The 17,774-nt window shown below is 45.6% G+C and overlaps 1 protein-coding gene across 1 annotated transcript in view; it reads right to left on the bottom strand.

The window, feature by feature from the left end:
• Positions 1 to 17,774, bottom strand: part of LOC126188582 (tripartite motif-containing protein 45) — a 197,765-nt gene that overhangs the window by 52,921 nt on the left and 127,070 nt on the right. The window contains exons 3-4 of the mRNA XM_049930184.1: positions 14,793 to 15,091; positions 7,339 to 7,755 (exon numbers count right to left, since the gene is read on the bottom strand). Coding sequence (XP_049786141.1) covers positions 7,339 to 7,755; positions 14,793 to 15,091 — 716 coding nt within the window. The remainder of the gene's footprint in view (positions 1 to 7,338; positions 7,756 to 14,792; positions 15,092 to 17,774) is intronic.

The raw sequence follows: 17,774 nt of genomic DNA, 5'->3' as shown, positions 1-17,774 counted from the left end.
ATATGAAATTCTATATGGTAATGGTCGTTCGGGTGTTATCCTAAGGAAGCGAAAGCTGGGTTACCACAAAAAGACAAGAAAACAAAATTCAAACAGCGGAGATGAGGTTCCTGAGGAAGACGAAGAGTTGCAGAAGAAAAGATTAGAAAATAAGATATTAGACCAGAATTAAATATTTTCAGCATGAATGAAAAAACTCAAGAATATCGTGAAGATTGGAAACAACACCTTATGAGAATGCCAGGTCACAGAATTCCTCAGAAGATCTTGAACTACAAGCCAAATGGGAAAGGAGATATTGGAAGGTCTAGAAAAAGATGGGAATGACTTTGTTTGCGAATACGGAATAGGTAACAGCCTAATCCTTCAAAGGAAGATGATGATGAATATTTTTTCACATTTGTGCTGATCCGCTAATACAATTAAAAAATCTTGATAGCGCTGATCAACTAAGCTAGGAATAAAAAAGAAGTATAACTGTTTACGTTAAAGTGTAGACGGAAAACATTTTTTTATGCTTCATTCTTATACCCCTCTTTTAATTAACTCACGGAAGCTATTTTCAAGTAAAAAATAATACGTTTAAGTTTACAACAGTTGTTTCGCTTAGAAATGATTACAAAAGAACACACTTGCCAGCTCATTCTTCCTTGGTAACCTGACGTATTTTAAATAAAAATTTTTCTAGTCGGTTGATTTTGAGAGCGATGCCAAGCTTTATTCATCACAGGTAATTTTTTGATGAATGCTTTTGGGAGACAGTGCTCAAACAGCATTCTAAAATGAGAAAGGAAATAAAGTACCTATTTCAGAAAGTACTGCTGTTTCTACCAGCTAGGTATATGAGGCATATTACTGGCGTAGAGGAGCAGAAATGAGGGCAATCCATTGGTCATTTTATGCTCCCGCTAATGGAACTTGTTTGGGGTTTTATTCCCCAAGCACGGCCAAGAACAATATGTTATATGTGGATTGGCCGCTAGAGGGTATTGACCGAGCCGTCACGTCGCATGTAGGGACGTTCGATGATGATTGATATTTACGAAATATCTAGTATGGGACTTTAAACATCAATGTTTCAATATCGATAACGAATTCTTAGAAACATCGCAACACTGATGCTTTTAGGAAGAAAACACGGCCTGCAGAAAATAATAGCCCAGCCTCGTGAGCTGGTGTTAGAATTTCAGAGGACCTCTGATGTAAAGGTAGTTGCTGGTGACGAAAACGTGTCATTAGTATTTTAATCGGTACTGTCATGAAGACGCCGCTGAAGCGGCCTTTCTTTAGTAGCAGATGGGCTTTTTGTTGAGTGATTGGCGTCAGATCACGACGTGTTGCTTTTGGCGGGGTTTTGTCTGTAGAAAGAACTTCGCTATTGGGCCGCTGTGTTCTGCATTTTCCGCTATTGGCGGGCAGGTACGGTTCAGTGGGTGAAGACAGCAGGGCGTTAGAATTCACCAAAAATTGAGGAACTTCTTGTGGAGATGCGGAGGAGGACGCATGTAGTCTTCTTAGGGGAACGCGGAGCTGTGCGCATCTTGTGCATGCCAGCCACGTACATGGGAGACAGAGATGAGCTCATTTTAGAAGACGAGCACGCGCCCTCCTCTTCAATCGAGAGCCATCCTCACAACGCAGCGAGACGAAGGGAGATAACACTTTTACTCAAAGACAATAATTAAACTCAAGTTATCACCGAAGCGGTCTTGTACAGCTGTGGTGAGCATAAGCGACAGCAGTAGTGTCACGGCATTCTTCATCCGCACGTGTGCAACTCTATACGAGTGCCGGTTTCAGATTCAGCCTTGGCGTGTTGAGTATGTGAGCTTTATAGTTAGTCGCCACGCTAAGTCACTATTTTTCTTGTGGGATTAACTAGTTTTACAACTGATTTTGTGATCGACTTTAAAGCCATCAGGGCATATCTTCTCGTCCAATCGAGTAACGTTTGTAATCAATTACAGCCGCTAATTGGAATTTGTGTTGTACACTACTCCACATTTCCTCACGATTCATGCGTATGACTGATGTCTTCAGTGAACAAATTAACGAGTTTAAATGAAATACTGTTTCTGTTAGACACCGCACCTTCAAATTAAATGTTCTATGTGCAAATCCCCACTTTAGAACCTATAACTAGCACTAACAAAAATTAGCGTTATCCAATTAAGTTGTGCACATTAAACTCATAGCTTAGATCTGCTCACAATTAGTGTTGCGGCTTGCTGTAACTTTCCATGCGTAGGTGTTTCGCATGATTGTGGGCAGATTTGAGAGTGATGTTTTATGTGTTTCTTTCCCTGTTGACTTTTAACTGTATCCCCGTTTTGTTGTGCGATTTTGCGGTAGTTTGCTAGTAACCGGTTAAAGTCTGTGCACTGAACTATTAGCGGTGATCATATTCGAATCCAGTGGTCGGATGTTGTAATCTGATATGAAAGTAATTGGATAACTTACAGGGCTTTTAGTTACTGGCTTTCGAGTCGTGAAGTGTAACCCTATCTCTCGGGCCAAAGCGAAGTTGTCGATCTTTATTTATACTGATCTTGGAGATGTAGCAAAGTAGAGAATTAATCCAGGTCCGCCAGTAAACGTTTCCGATAAAATCCACACAGTGCGAGGATTCCGATCGCGGCCGCGAGTGTGATTTCGCACGACGCTACGGATGCTCCGAAGAACGGACGAAAAGGAAGTTTTCAGCATTAGCTGTATTTGCATGCTACTTTTTACGCCATCTTAAGGACGAAACTAATGTTCGCATATTGTGTAACTACGAGGGGTGGTCGAAAAGTCTCTAGCCTGAGATAGTTACTGTAATGTCTCGCACAAAAAACACCACCTACTTTTATGGAGACCATTTGTGGGTATGAAAGTTAAATTTCGTGGCTCCAGCTTCGTTTGTTTTGCCTCTAGAATGCGTTGTATACGGCAGAGTAAGCAGAATGGCGAATATCGAGAGAATCAAGAACTGTGCAGTGTTTGAATTTCTTCATTTGAAGGGAATGACGCCCAAGGAAATTGCGGAGGACATGCGGAATACACTTAAGGACAGTGCTCCGTCTTATGAAACAGTGAAAAACTGGGTGTTCGACTTCAAACGAGGAAAAACGAGTGTGGAAGATGCACCAAGGAGCGGAAGGCCTTGCACTGGTGAAACAGTGACTGCAATTCACGATACGATTTTGCAGGGTCGTCGAACAACGTTGCAACACATTAAAACCACGCTTGGAATTTGCCATTGGCCTGGTCATGACGTTGTTGTGGATATTTTTGGAGTATGGAAAGTTTCATCTCGGTGGGGCCCGGAAGACTTGAAAGCAGATCAGAGACGGAAGCGTGTTGTGAAGAAATTTTCCGTCAATTTGAAGCGGATGAAGATGGCTTTTTTGCAAGGTATGTGACAAAGGACGAAACGTGGGTTCACCAGATTGATCCCGAGACAAAGCAACAGTCATAACAATAGAAACACCCTTCATCTCCCACCCCAAAAAAATTACAGGTGCAAAAATCAGCCGGTAAGGTGGTGGCATAGGTCTTCTGGGATGCAAAAGAGGTAATTATAGTGAATGACTTGCAAAAGGGCGTAACTATCAATGCACCGTACTACTGCACCCTCCTGCGCCGTTTGAGAGAAGAGATAAAGAAAAAGAAGGCGCCGAAAATTGGCTCGCGGAGTTCTTTTGCATCAGGACAACGCACCGGCGGACGAAGCCCTCACGACACTGGAAACTATACATGGCTGCGGGTACGAATTGTTACGTCATCCGCCATATTCTCCATATTTGGCTCCATCAAACTTCTTTCTTTTCCCAAACCTAAAAAAGACCTCAAAGGATGACGATTTGATAATAATGCATTGATTGATGCTGTGAACACGTGGTTGGACTCGAAATCGAGGACCTTTTATTTGAATGGTTTGCTGAAATTAATCTGATCGTGCGCCAGTGTATTAATGTACACGGATGTTGTATTGAAAAATAAATTGGTATTATGTAATTTCTGTCACTCTTTATTTGTCAGGCCAGAAACTTTTCGACCCTCCCTCGTACCCTGTAACATACACTATGTGATCAAAAGTATCAGGACACCTGGTTGAAAATGACTTACAAGTTCGTGGCGCTCTCCATCGGTAATGCTGAAATTCAATATGGTGTTGGCCCACCCGTGGCCTTGATGACAGCTTCCACTCTCGTAGGCATACGTTCAATCAAGTGCTGGAAGGTTTCTTGGAGAATGGCAGCCCATTCTTCACGGAGTGCTGCACTGTGGCGAGGTAATGATGCCGGTCGGTGAGGCCTGGCACGAAGTCGGCGTTACGAAACATTCCAAAGGATATAGGATTCATGTCAGGACTCTGTGCAAGCTAGTCCATTACAGGGATGTTATTGTCGTGTAACCACTCCGTCACAGGTCGTGCATTATGTACAGATGCTCGATCTTGTTGACAAACGCAATCACCATCCCCGAACTGCTGTTCAACAGTGGAAAGCAATAAGGTGCTTCAAACATCAATGTAGGCCTGTGCTGTGATAGTGCCACGCAAAACAACAAGGGGTGCAAGCCCCCTCCATGAAAAACACGACCACACCACACCATAACACCACTGTCTCCGAATTTTACTGTTGGCACTACACACGCTGCAGATAACGTTCACCCAGCATTCGCCACACCCACACCCTGCCACATTGTGTACCGTGATTCGTCACTCCACACAACGTTTTTCGGTTGTTCAAGCGTCCAATGTTTACTCTCTTTACACCAAGCGAGGCGTCGTTTGGCATTTACTAGCGTGATGTGTGGCTTATGAGCAGCTGTTCGACCATGAAATCCAAGTTTTCTCACCTCCCACCTAACTATCATAGTACTTGCAGTGGATTCTGAAGCATTTTGTAATTGCTGTGTGATGTTCTCGATAGATGGCTACCTATTAGATCTTACGACCCTCTTCAACTGTTGGCGGTCTCTGTCAGTCAACAGACGAGGTCCGTCTTTACGCTTTTGTGCTGTACGTGTCCCTTCACGTTTCCACTTCACGCTCACATCGAAAACAGTGGACCTAGGGATGTTTAAGAGTGTGTAAATCTCGCGTAGAGACGTATGACACAAGTGATACCCAATCATCAGACCACGTTCGAAGTCCGTGAATTCCGCGGATTGCCCCATTCTGCTCTCTTTCGATGTGTAATGACTATTGAGGTCGCTTATATGGAGTGCCTGGCAGGAGGTGGCAACCGAATGCACCTAACATGGAAAACGTATATTTTTGGTGGTGTCCGGATACTTTTGATCACATAGTGTAGCTCTATAAAACTTGGAGCATACATAGAAAGTATTGCTACACTGTAGTACAGAAGGTAAAGGAAGGAAATATGCAGTGTGACGAGGGGAGATAACACTTTTATTGAAAGAGCATATTTACACTGAACCAACCGCAGTTCACAGTCGTCCTCTGGAAATTAGAAAAGCCGGTATATGATAGGAAATACGGTGTGTAATCACCTCGGACGGCACTGCCCGCTCTGCGACGTGCTCCCATGCTGGCTATAAACATGATAAGTTCTTTTGGTAGGGCATTCCATATATCCACTAGCGCTGTTGACAACTGAGGGACGAGTCTTTGCCGCATGTGAAGGTGTATTGCAATACGTCTCTCCAACGCATTCCACACGCCATCGATTGAATTTAAGTCGGGTGAACGGGAATTCCAGTCCATTCTCCCAATACCCTCTCATTTGAACATATCCTGCGGCTGTGCTGTTCGATGCAGTCATGTATTGTCATCCACAAAGACGAAATGAAGGCCGAACCCGCTAGTGAAAAGACACACACGAGGGAGGTGTACAGTGTCACGATAACACAAACTGGTGAATGTTCAAAGGCTTGGAGGTAAGTACATCCATGCAGCATAATACCTCGCCACACCATAACACCTAGACCACCAAAACGATCATGTTCGACAATGTTCCTGGGTGCATTACGTGTTCCAACCTCTCGCCCTGTGAGGGTACGCCCACAGACATGTAGCACAGGATGGTTTCCGTGGTCTACGTGTTACGGGGTGGGGAGATATGATGTTGACTCGGCGCACTGACGTCCGAATCTTTGAACACGGCACACTCACCAGTCAACGTTATTCTGACCCTTTATTCCCTCCGCAAGTGCGTCTTTCTGGGGCGTATTCGTCCCTGATTTCATTTTTATTGTGATGGCATTGAACAGCACAGGTGGAGGAGCTCTTGGAGCGAGAGGACATTCAAAATGTTCAAATGTGTGTGAAATCTTATGGGACTTAACTGCTAAGGTCATCGGTCCCTAAGCTTGCAAACTACTTAACCTAAATTATCCTAAGGACAAACGCACATACCCATGCCCGAGGGAGAACTAGAACCTCCGCCGGGACCAGCCGCACAGTCCATGACTGCCAAGCGCCCTAGACCGCTCGGCTAATCCCGCGCGGTGGACATTAAAAAAAAAAAAGAAAAAAAAAATAAATTTCAAATGTGTGTGAAATCTTATGGGACTTAACCGCTAAGGTCATCAGTCCCTAAGCTTAAACACTACATAACCTAAATTATCCTAAGGACAAATACACACACCCATGCCCGAGGGAGGACTCGAACCTCCGCCGGCATCAGCCGCACAGTCCATGACTGCAGCGCCTCAAGGGGACTTATGACCTAAGATGTTGAGTCCCATAGTGCTCAGAGCCATTTGAATTTTTTGCAGCGCCTCAGACCGCTCGGCTGAGAGGACATTCGGCGAATGGACTGGCCTGTCCCTTTTCCTGTGTTAAATCCCATCGTGGGCGTGTAGGATGCTTCGGTGAGACATATTACACCACTTTCACTATCCGGCAGTTGTCAACCAAGCTGGCGGAGGAATTGAAGGCCCTACTGAAAGAACTCCTTGCCAGCCTTTTGACCAGCACGGGAATACGTTACAAGAGTCAGTGTCATCAGTGGTGGACACACACGCCTCTGTAATGTCCAGGGGACGATCGTGATTCACAGCTACTTCAGTGTAATTATTGTCTTATTGCGTACTTGGTTCCATTACCTCCAGCACCATTGTGCAGCAGTTCTATGTACGGTTCATGTTTCATCGAACTGTGTTCCTCGGCAGTGATAGATCATGGGAAAGGCATATTTTGCCCTTACGTGTGGTGCACCAGTGTATAATTTCATCGTTTAACGTCGATGTTAAAAATATCAATGTTTTGGGGTCGGTTATTATCGGCCATCGTGTTAAGGCGTCGATTACAGCTTCGGTGATTTGCAAATGTGCGCAGCACTAGTGGTATGCGGCGCGAGGCAGGCGAGGGGTGCGCCCGCTGACCTGTATCCTCTTCTCGAGGTGGCCGAGGCGGTCGAGGGCGAGCGCGGCCTGCTCGGCGACGGGCCTGGCGCGCTCGAGCGCGTCTCGCAGCCCCCTGGCGCAGAGCTGGGCGGCGCGCGCGGCCGCCTCCAGCGAGTGGCCGCGGTGGGCGGCGCCGGGCGCCTGCGCGCAGTCGCGGCACACGGGCCGCGCGCACGTCGCGCAGAACAGCCGCAGCTCCTGGCCCGGGTGCAGCGCGCACGTGGCCGGCGCGGGGCGGCGCACCCCGGCGCTGGCAGCGGCAGAGGCGGCGGGGCGCGGGCGGCGCGCCTCGCCCAGCGAGAGCAGCGCGTGGGCTGACGTGGCCCGCTGGCGGCCGTGCGCCTCCGCGCAGAAGGCGCACAGCCACGACATGCAGTCCGCGCACCGGCTGCTCGCCTGCGGCACACCGCGCAATGCTCACTCGCAACTTATCAAAAGAGACACGAGCTCTACTTAACACACAGGGTTTCGGAATATTTATTAACGACAAAATCTAGAACGTAACTTAATTTTATACACACTGAAGCGCCAGGGAAACTGGTACACGCATGCGTATTCAAATACAGAGCTACGTGAACAGGCGGGATTCGGCGCTGCGGTCGGCAACACCTATATAAGACAACAAGTGTCTGGTGCAGTTGTTACATCGATTACTGCCGCTACAATGGCAGGTTATCAAAATTTAAGGGAGTTAAAAAAAAAAAAAAAAGTGGTTCAAATAGCTCTGAGCACTATGTAACTTACCTGCTGTGGTCATCAGTCCCCTAGAACTTAGAACTACTTAAACCTAACTAACCTAAGGACATCACACACATCCACGCGCGAGACACGATACGAACCTGCGATTGTAGTGGTCGCGCGGTTCCAGACTGTAGCGCCTAGAACCGCTCGGCCACTCCGGCCGGCTAAGTGAGTTTGAACGCGGTGTTATAGTCGGCACTCGAGCGATGGGACACAGCATCTCCGAGGTAGCGATGAAGTGAAGATTTTCACGTACGACGATTCCACGAGTGTAGTGTGAATATCAGGAATCCGGTAAAGCATCAAATCACTGACATCGCTGCGACTGGAAAAAAATCCAGCAAGAACGGCAGAAGACAGTCGTTCAACGTGACAGAAATGCAACCTTTCCACAAATTGCTGCAGATTTCATTGCTGGGCCGTCAACAAGCGTCAGCGAGCGAACCATTCAACGAAACGTAATCGGTATGGGCTTTCGGAGCAAAAGGCCCATTCGTGTACTCTTGATGACTGCACGACACAAAGCTTTACGCCTCGCCTGAGCCCATCAGCACTTACACTCGACTGTTGATGGCTGGAAACATGTTGCCTGGTCGGACGAGTCTCGTTTCAAATTCTATTGAGCGGATGGATGTGTACGGGTATGGAGACAGCCTCATGAATCCTTGGACTCTGCATGTCAGCAGAGTCTGCTCAGGATGCTGCAGGCTCTGTAATGGCGAGGGGCGTGTGCAGTTGGAGGGATATGGGACGCCTGATACGTCTAAATACGACTCTGACAGATGACACGTGCGTAAGCATACTGTCTGATCACCTGCATCCACTCATGTCCATTGTGCATTCCGACAGACTTTGACAATTACAGCAGGGCAATGCGACATCCCACACGTCCAGAATTCCTACAGAGTGGCTCTAGTGACCAACTCACTGCCACTTTTCTGCAACTTAACAGACCCACATTTCATACGAACAAAGGACTATCGGACTCTGGAACTGAGGATGCTCTCACAAAATGAACAATAAGATCACTGAAAAGATCGTTTAATTCTGGATGAAGTTTATGTATAAGTGGGGCCTCTTGTTGGACGAATGCATTTAAGGAGTTGCCAGGTGGAAGAACAGAGAGAGAATGTAGCAGAGGCAACCATCCAGTAGAAACATACATCAATATTTTATGTGACTTTTCACCAAAGATTTGCTGAGATACCTCAAAAGCATTTTGCCTCTTTAAACTCTTTAATACGTAACAAGAAATGTCAATTAAAAGACAAGATCATTACAGCTATTTCAGCAGCTAAGTGCACAATATGACAAGCATAACCCTGCACGCGAACATTAGTATTTTTTTCTTTACAAATAAAGGAACGTACACCTTTGTAAACAACAGTCATAGTACTTGCATTGTCACATGTGAAACGTATAGAGTTATCTTACAAAATCTCGTTCTTCTTTAGTTACTTATCCAAAACACTGAATATTCCTTTATCTGTATTGTTGTTGGATTCTCGAATTGAGAGAATTACTGTTAAAATCTGTATAGTTTCGGCGTCGAAAAGCGACACAACTACTGTGTAGGGCCTTTTTTTTCATTCATATCATTACTGCCGTCTGTTTCCAGGGCAAAGGGCTGGGATTTCATTTACTTTGTTACCTTTCCCTCAGTTGCAGAAGCCACACTTTCAATTAGCGCTCCGGCTTTTGTTCCTGCACAACCGTATTTGGAGGCTATTTCCGAATGAGGAAACATTTTCTTGAACAAACGTCCTGCATGTTAAAGGTAAATTGTGCTCAAGAACGAGGTGGTTCTGAGCACTATGCGACTTAACTTCTAAGGTTATCAGTCGCCTAGAACTTAGAACTAATTAAACCTAACTAACCTAAGGACATCACACACATCCATGCCCGAGGCAGGATTCGAACCTGCGACCGTAGCGGTCGCTCGGCTCCAGACTCAAGAACGAATATCGTAAATAACGTCTCTGCCTTTCTTACCAAACTTTCATTTAGTAAAAACTGTGGAATTCTTGTTCATGTCCCTCAGATTCATGGTATCTGAATGAATTTTGCTAGCCACGTACTTGCGGCAATCGTCTCTTCCACCAAGCGCAACTGAAAAACACCGGCTACATCCTCTACACAAAACGGACGAGTCAGATTTGGAGGAGCGCAGTAAACAGAGCCATATACATTTTGCTGCACCTGAAATCGCTTCATTATTTATTTCAGTATCTTTCCAGCATATTTCCTCGACATACGCTTAGCATGCGCTAGAAGAGCATTCTATGTTAATTTGCTTACGATAAATGCAGTAAACGCTTGTTAATACGTCACGCACATGCATATTATTTGCTAAACGTAGCTTGACTCCAATTTGTAGTCGCAACAAAACTTTAAAGACACCAGCGCGGGAGCTCTCCAGGAAGAGCCAATATGTGACTAGGAAAGGGAAAAATTACGCAAGATATACATAACGATGAGTGAAGCCATATACCATACATGGTATTTGGTGTAATCAAAATTCTACGAGGCACACAAAAGGGCAAGTATACCAACTGTTTACGAAAAATGTGAAAAGAAATATTGTTGAGAATTCAAGTTGTAAAGAAGCTCTTCACACGCTTACACTTACAAATCAACAAAAAATCGATAAAATCGTAATTTTTGCCATATAGTTTGTAAAGTCGTAATTACTGGATGAAATTAGTAATTATTACGATTGATTCATAGTAGTTAGCATCTCTGCCTCTCGTTATTGAAACGTTGTTAACAAACAGGAAAATAGTGTTTATGGCTTATCAGCTTATGATTAGAATACTAGTACAGAATCTGAATATGCAATAACAATAAATAAGGCTCAAGATCAGAGAGAAGGGGGAAGAGGAGATGGACAGATGGGTGAGAGGAAATGGAGATAGAAAGCGGAAAGGAAGAGGTGGATAGAGAGGGGCTGCAGGAGAAGACAGAGAGAGAGAGGAGAAGGAGAAGATGGACATAGAAAGGTAGGAGAGAGTGACGGACAGAGAGAGTGGGAGAGAGAGGTGTCAGGAGGAGATCGAGAGAGAGGAGGGTGGAGAAGATCGACAGAGGAAGGGGGCCGGTGGTGATGCATAGAGAGAGGGAAAGAGAGACAGGGACAGGAGGAAATGGAGAGAGATGGGATGTGATGAACAGAGAGGGGGAGAAGGAGGAGATGTACGAAGATAGGGGGAGGAGGACGTGGACAGACAGGGGAGAAAAGGAGATTGGGACGTTTGTCCAATTACCGTACATATTAGAAACGTGTGCTTCCACCTTTCTTTCTTTTCCATTTAACCTGACTGAGCCACAGTAACGCGTGATTGAGACCAGCTGGTAAATAAGTAAAAAAATTTAAAAAAACATTTGTGTAACGACAAAATAGACTCTTTCCCATGGGTGGTTCTACACAGTGCTGCTGAGAAACGTCAGTACGTAGTGGAACGTACCATTTTTCGGATGCAGGCTTGAATCCGTCGCAGCATACTATCGATGAGATTATCAAGCCAGCACTGGTTCACATTGTCCACAATGGCGATTCTGCGTAAGTCGTATAGAGTAAGTGGTCGTTGTCGACGTCCAAAAAGAGCTCCTTCAGTCGATTCCACTCATGCTCGAATGGCTCCATGGCCGGGGAACAGACAGGCCACTCCATTTTGGTGATTCTATCGTGCTGAAGGAACGTGTTCGCGAGAGCAGCACGATGATCACGCGAGTCATCATCCACAAAGATCAAATTGTAACCAAAATGATGGCGAAACTGTCCCATTATTGGTTGTAGAGACTCGGCCCTGTACCATTCGGCAGTGGCTTGTCTTTGAGAACTACGAGAGGTGTACGGTGGCTCGACGTAATGCCACCGCAAGACATCACTCCATCACCACCTTGTCGCACATATGGGACAAAGTATTGGAGGTGCCCGATATTACCGGGTTGTCTCCAAACACGTTTTCTGCGATTATCAGGGTGCAAACAGATCCGAGTTTCTTCCGTAAACGATATCTGACGGCAATTCTGAGGCGTCCGTTTTGCTACGATTGCTTACTCATCTGTAATGGACTCCATGGTGCTGTGGTGTACGATGTGGAGCTTACCATGGTCGTCGGGAATGGGGCTTCACATCATGCAATCGTCTCCTAACAGTTTGATGAGATACATGACGTCCGGTAGCTGCTTCGAACACCGAATTCAGTTCTGGAGCTCTTATCCAAAGGTGCTTTGATTAAAAAATCTTAGATATCGATCATCTTGTGCACCTGTCGAACTTTGACTGCCTGTGCGGTGTAAGTCCTCAACACTACCTGTCAGTTGGAACCGATTCCATGACGGCGCCACATAACGTTGATTTTGGTGCACGCGTCGAGCAACTCCCCTGTTTTACAAGCGTTCCCTTATGTAGCTGACACTGTAGAAAGCCTTCGACATCGCATTGTTGAAGCTGTGAATTGGATAACGAGAGACCAACTGCTTCGTGTGTGGCAGGAAATGAGCGACGGTTTTGATATTTGGCGTGTAATATACGGTGCTCACACTGAGAGCATAAAAATGTGAACTTCTCAGGAACGTTGGAATTTGGAACTGTGTTCTATCTTTTGTAGTTTGAAAGCAATAAATGTTTGAAAACTACTTGTTACTTCGTTTTGAACGGTTCTCTATATATATCATGATCAAAGGCAAGAGTTTCCTGTTGTTATTGATAAATGCAAAAGTTATTAAAAAAACAGATATATGTTTTCTACAAGTTCGACGAAGTGTTGAAGCGATATTTGATATGATCTTGCTATGAATGCTGTTTACTTTCAAGTAACAGTCAGGAGGACAAGCATTTGGAAGATCAGTGTTCTGTACGTTACCCAGCCCTTTATACAGGGTGTTACAGAAAGGTACGACCAAACTTTCAGGAAACATTCCTCACACACAAATAAAGAAAAGATGTTATGTGGACATGTGTCCGGAAACGCTTAATTTCCATGTTAGAGCTCATTTTAGTTTCGTCAGTATGTACTGTACTTCCTCGATTCACCGCCAGTTGGCCCAATTGAAGGAAGGTAATGTTGACTTCGGTGCTTGTGTTGACATGCGACTCATTGCTCTACAGTACTAGCATCAAGCACATCAGTACGCAGCATCAACAGGTTAATGTTCATCACTAACGTGGTTTTGCAGTCAGTGCAATGTTTACAAATGCGGAGTTGGCAGATGCCCATTTGATGTATGGATTAGCACGGGGCAATAGCCGTGGCGCGGTACGTTTGTATCGAGACAGATTTCCAGAACGAAGGTGCCCCGAAAGGAAGACGTTCGAAGCAATTGATCGGCGTCTTAGGGAGCACGGAAGCCTATGACTCGCGACTGGGGCAGATCTAGAACGACGAGGACACCTGCAATGGACGAGGCAATTCTTCGTGCAGTTGACGATAACCCTAATGTCAGCGTCAGAGGAGTTGCTCCTGTACAAGGTAACGTTGACCACGTCACTGTATGGAGAGTGCTACGGGAGAACCAGTTGTTTCCGTACCATGTACAGCGTGTGCAGGCACTATCGGCAGCTGATTGGCTTCCACGGGTACACTTCTGCGAATGGTTCATCCAACAATGTGTCAATCCTAATTTCAGTGCAAATGTTCTCTTTACGGATGAGGCTTCATTCCAAAGTGATCAAATTGTAAATTTTCACAATCAACATGTGTGAGCCGACGAGAATCCGCACGCAATTGTGCAATCACGTCATCAACACAGATTTTGTGTGAACGTTTGGGCAGGCATTGTTGGTGATGTCTCGATTGGGCCTCATGTTCTTCCACCTACGCTCAATGGAGCACGTTATCATGATTTCATACGGGATACTCTACCTGTGCTGCTAGAACATGTGCCTTTACAAGTACGACACAACATGTGGTTCATTTACGATGGAGCTCCTGCACATTTCAGTCGAAATGTTCGTACGCTTCTCAAAAACAGATTCAGTGACCGATGGATTGGTAGAGGCGGACCAATTCCATGGCCTCCACGCTCTCCTGACCTAAACCCTCTTGACTTTCGTTTATGGGGGCATTTGAAAGCTCTTGTCTACGCAACCGCGATACCAAATGTAGAGACTTCGTGCTCGTATTGTGGACGGCTGTGATACAATACGCCATTCTCCAGGGCTGCATCAGCTCATCAGGGATTCCATGCGACGGAGGGTGGATGCATGTATCCTCGCTAACGGAGGACATTTTGAACATTTCCTGTAACAAAGTGTTTGAAGTCACGCTGGTACGTTCTGTTGCTGTGTGTTTCCATTCCATGATTAATGTGATTTGAAGAGAAGGAATAAAATGAGCTCTACCATGGAAAGTAAGCGTTTCCGGACACATGTCCACATAACATATTTTCTTTCTTTGTGTGTGAGGAATGTTTCCTGAAAGTTTGGCCGTACCTTTTTGTAACACCCTGTATATCATCAACTTAGTTTCTAGACATTTTACCACATTCTGTTTTCAGGGGAATCTAGTGAGACACTGGTCGCAAACGTACAGTAAAGAGAACTATCGTTAAGAGGTAGCGCCCGATAGGTATGCAACACACCTAACGTACAGGTAATGCGGGTACGACCTTAACTGATCGAAGCTACTAGGAAAACTATCGTAGCCTACGCTCACTTACGATAGTCTACGGTAGGTTTACAACTCTACCTGAACGTTGGTGGAGCAGAGGTCGCAGAGCGGCGCTACGGCGGGCTCTGCGTCGTCGTGCGTCGCGGCGGCGGCCGGCGGCGCAGCGGAGGCGGCGGCGGCGGCGCGCAGGCGGCTCTGCAGCGGGAAGTCGGGCGGCAGCGCGCGCACCCCGCCGGCGGCCAGCGGCTGCGCGCAGCCGCACGTGGGGCACTGCAGCGAGCGCGCCTCCCCGCACCCGGACCCAGACCCGGACCCCGACCCAGAGCCGGACCCGCTCGCGTCCTCACCGGAACCTCCCAGGAACACCGAGTCCGCTGCTGCGACACGACGCACACTTACCACGCTGCAACTGCTCAGCTCGCAACACGCCGTTCAACTTCAAAAAGTACTCATCGTGTGACAATATTTACATGTAATAAGTAATTAAAGCCGACTGCACAGGGACCGCGCAATCGAATGTTGAACATTGAATGTACCGAATTTCTGACGCCATAGTGTGGAAAAAGCACGTCGGGGAGTTGGTTGGTTGGTTGATTTGGGAGAGGAGACCAAACAGCGAGGCCATCGGTCCCATCGCAAAGGGAAGGATGGGGAAGGAAATAGGCTATGCTCTCTCAAGGGAACCATCCCGGAATTTGCCTGAAGTGATTTAGGGAAATCACGGAAAAGCTAGATCAGGATGGTCGGACGCGGGTGTGACTCATCGTACTTCCGAATGCGAGTCCGGTGTCCTAGCTACTGTGTCTCCTCGCTCGGTCGTTGGGGAGTTTTCTCGAATGTGCAGAGCAATACCTAGCACGTCAGAATTCAGAAGGTGCGTTTGAACGTGGACCAATTAGATGGAAGAACGCAACCAACGTCACATGCTTGCCATCCGGGGCCAACGAGAAATACTAGCCGTGTAATGCACTTGTGACGTCACACTAGTCGTATTGTCTGTGAAGGACCCACAGTAAATCAACATGTAATTGAGAAGTACCCACTAAAGTCATTAACACTATGGTGTGGTATCGACAGCTTACATGATTTTAAACGCGCAGTCAACAATTATTAAACTCGTCTGAAATAGCTACTCGACCCCCGTCAGGGACAGTTGCTGGTATTTGTAAAACCTGCTGTGTGTCACATGCTGTGTGATATACGCGCCGTGGCCTGTCTTCTCGTGGGCCTCGCTTTCCATCTCTCTTCGGTACACACTAGACGCCATATTGGCATTCAGTTGAAGTCCATAGGTAAATATGCCGTTTGTAAGCACCCGCAAATTAAGGATTTCTCGAAAACCCGTCGTTCATTATCTACTTTGTTGTAATAAAATGACGGGAAACATATTTGTGGTTAAATAATTTTTCTAACTTGCGTATTACGACAATGTGACATTTGAAGGCAACGCCACACGGAGGATCCAACAAAAACGTATCGTTCTTGGTGCAATTTGCTGTATTTAAATGTTACTTAACGACATATGTACGATAAAAGCTTTCAGGAGATGGTAAGAGGTCAAGTATGTGCGTAGTATATTACTCATGGTTGGTATAGCGCAGTGAGTGGGGTTACGTACTTGTGAGGTATTGCGTGATGTATTGCTGGTTCGCGTCTCACTATTTCCAGAAATTTTTTCCCCTGGCCTTCACGTTTTCTAATAGGACCTGATACTTTCTAATTAGTTTAATGAAAATATACTCTGTCATATTCGACGTTACGTACATATAAGCGCGCTGTTTCTGAGGAGTGAGTTTGATCGATTGGCTTAATCTACAAGACAGCTTCAACTGCTTGCAGTAAGATTTTTACACTGTCTTGTTTTAAGTTTTTTGTTTCACATATTGTAAAGATTCGACTACTGAATAGAAACAATAGAAAGAATGACGTTAGAATTTTACTAAAAAGTAGGAATGACGTAATAATTTTTGTTATATGGAGAACTATTGTAAATTTGTGTCGCAATATTGTAATGGAACTTTTATAAGCCCATGTCCTTATTCACTGGACAAGGTCCTTTCCTTTTTGCCTTATAAAATGTTCATGATTATGAAAGTTTTTATTTATGTATGCTGTTGACAGAACATGACTAGTGTAATGACAAGGGAGGAAATGTACGTTTTAACAGAGCTAATGTAAGAATTTGACATACCCATTTCGTAGTGTGATTTGCGTGCCTGATACTGCCGACAACTGCTGCTGAAGCGCGTTGCGATCGCATCTACCATACATTCAGTAGCACGATGAACTCGGCACGGTCAACGCTGACGTTCAAAAGCGCGGTCCCTGTGCCGATGGCTTCAACGACCACTAGACTGTCAACAGTATTGTAATATTATCGAGCATCTATGGATAATAATGACGTTTCTCCAAAACATTGTACTGGGTGGTTGTAATTAAAGTGCAGCTAATCACAGAGGTAAAGTGTGGTCTTTAATTATCGTATGACAAGGAAACTTTGTAGATATTCTAATGAGTTAATGTGAAACAGATTTACACAGCATAAAAATTAGTTCCAACTTTGGCTACTAGATGCTAATCTAGCTCTGTGAACGCAAGACATGCGTATGGAAATGTTTCCATATGTAATGGGTTAGGAATGGGACTTGGGCAAAAAAGGCCAAACAAGAGAGAAAGGCATAATGGTGATTTTATTACCACTTCCACAATATCTTCACCACACTGAAGTGACAAAAGTCATGGGATGGCTCCTAATATCGTGTTGGCCCGCCTTTTGACCGGAGTAGTACAGCATTTTGACGTGGCATGGACTCAACAAGTCGTTGGAAGTCCCCTGCAGAAATACTGAGGCATGCTGCCTCTATACCCGTCCAAAATTGCGTAAGGATTGACGGGGCAGGATTTTCTGCACGAACTGATCTCTCGATTATGTCCCATAAATGTTCGATGCGATTCAGGTCAGGAGGCCTGTGTGGCCAAATCATTCCTAGAAATTGTCCAGAATGTTCTTCAAACCAATTACAAACAGTTGTGACCCGCTGACATGGCGCATTGTCATCC

This window comes from Schistocerca cancellata, chromosome 5 (assembly GCF_023864275.1).
Source record: "Schistocerca cancellata isolate TAMUIC-IGC-003103 chromosome 5, iqSchCanc2.1, whole genome shotgun sequence".
NCBI classification, from domain to species: domain Eukaryota; kingdom Metazoa; phylum Arthropoda; class Insecta; order Orthoptera; family Acrididae; genus Schistocerca; species Schistocerca cancellata.
Note: the sequence above shows the minus strand (reverse complement) of the source record. Positions and strands in the feature narration are given on the sequence as shown.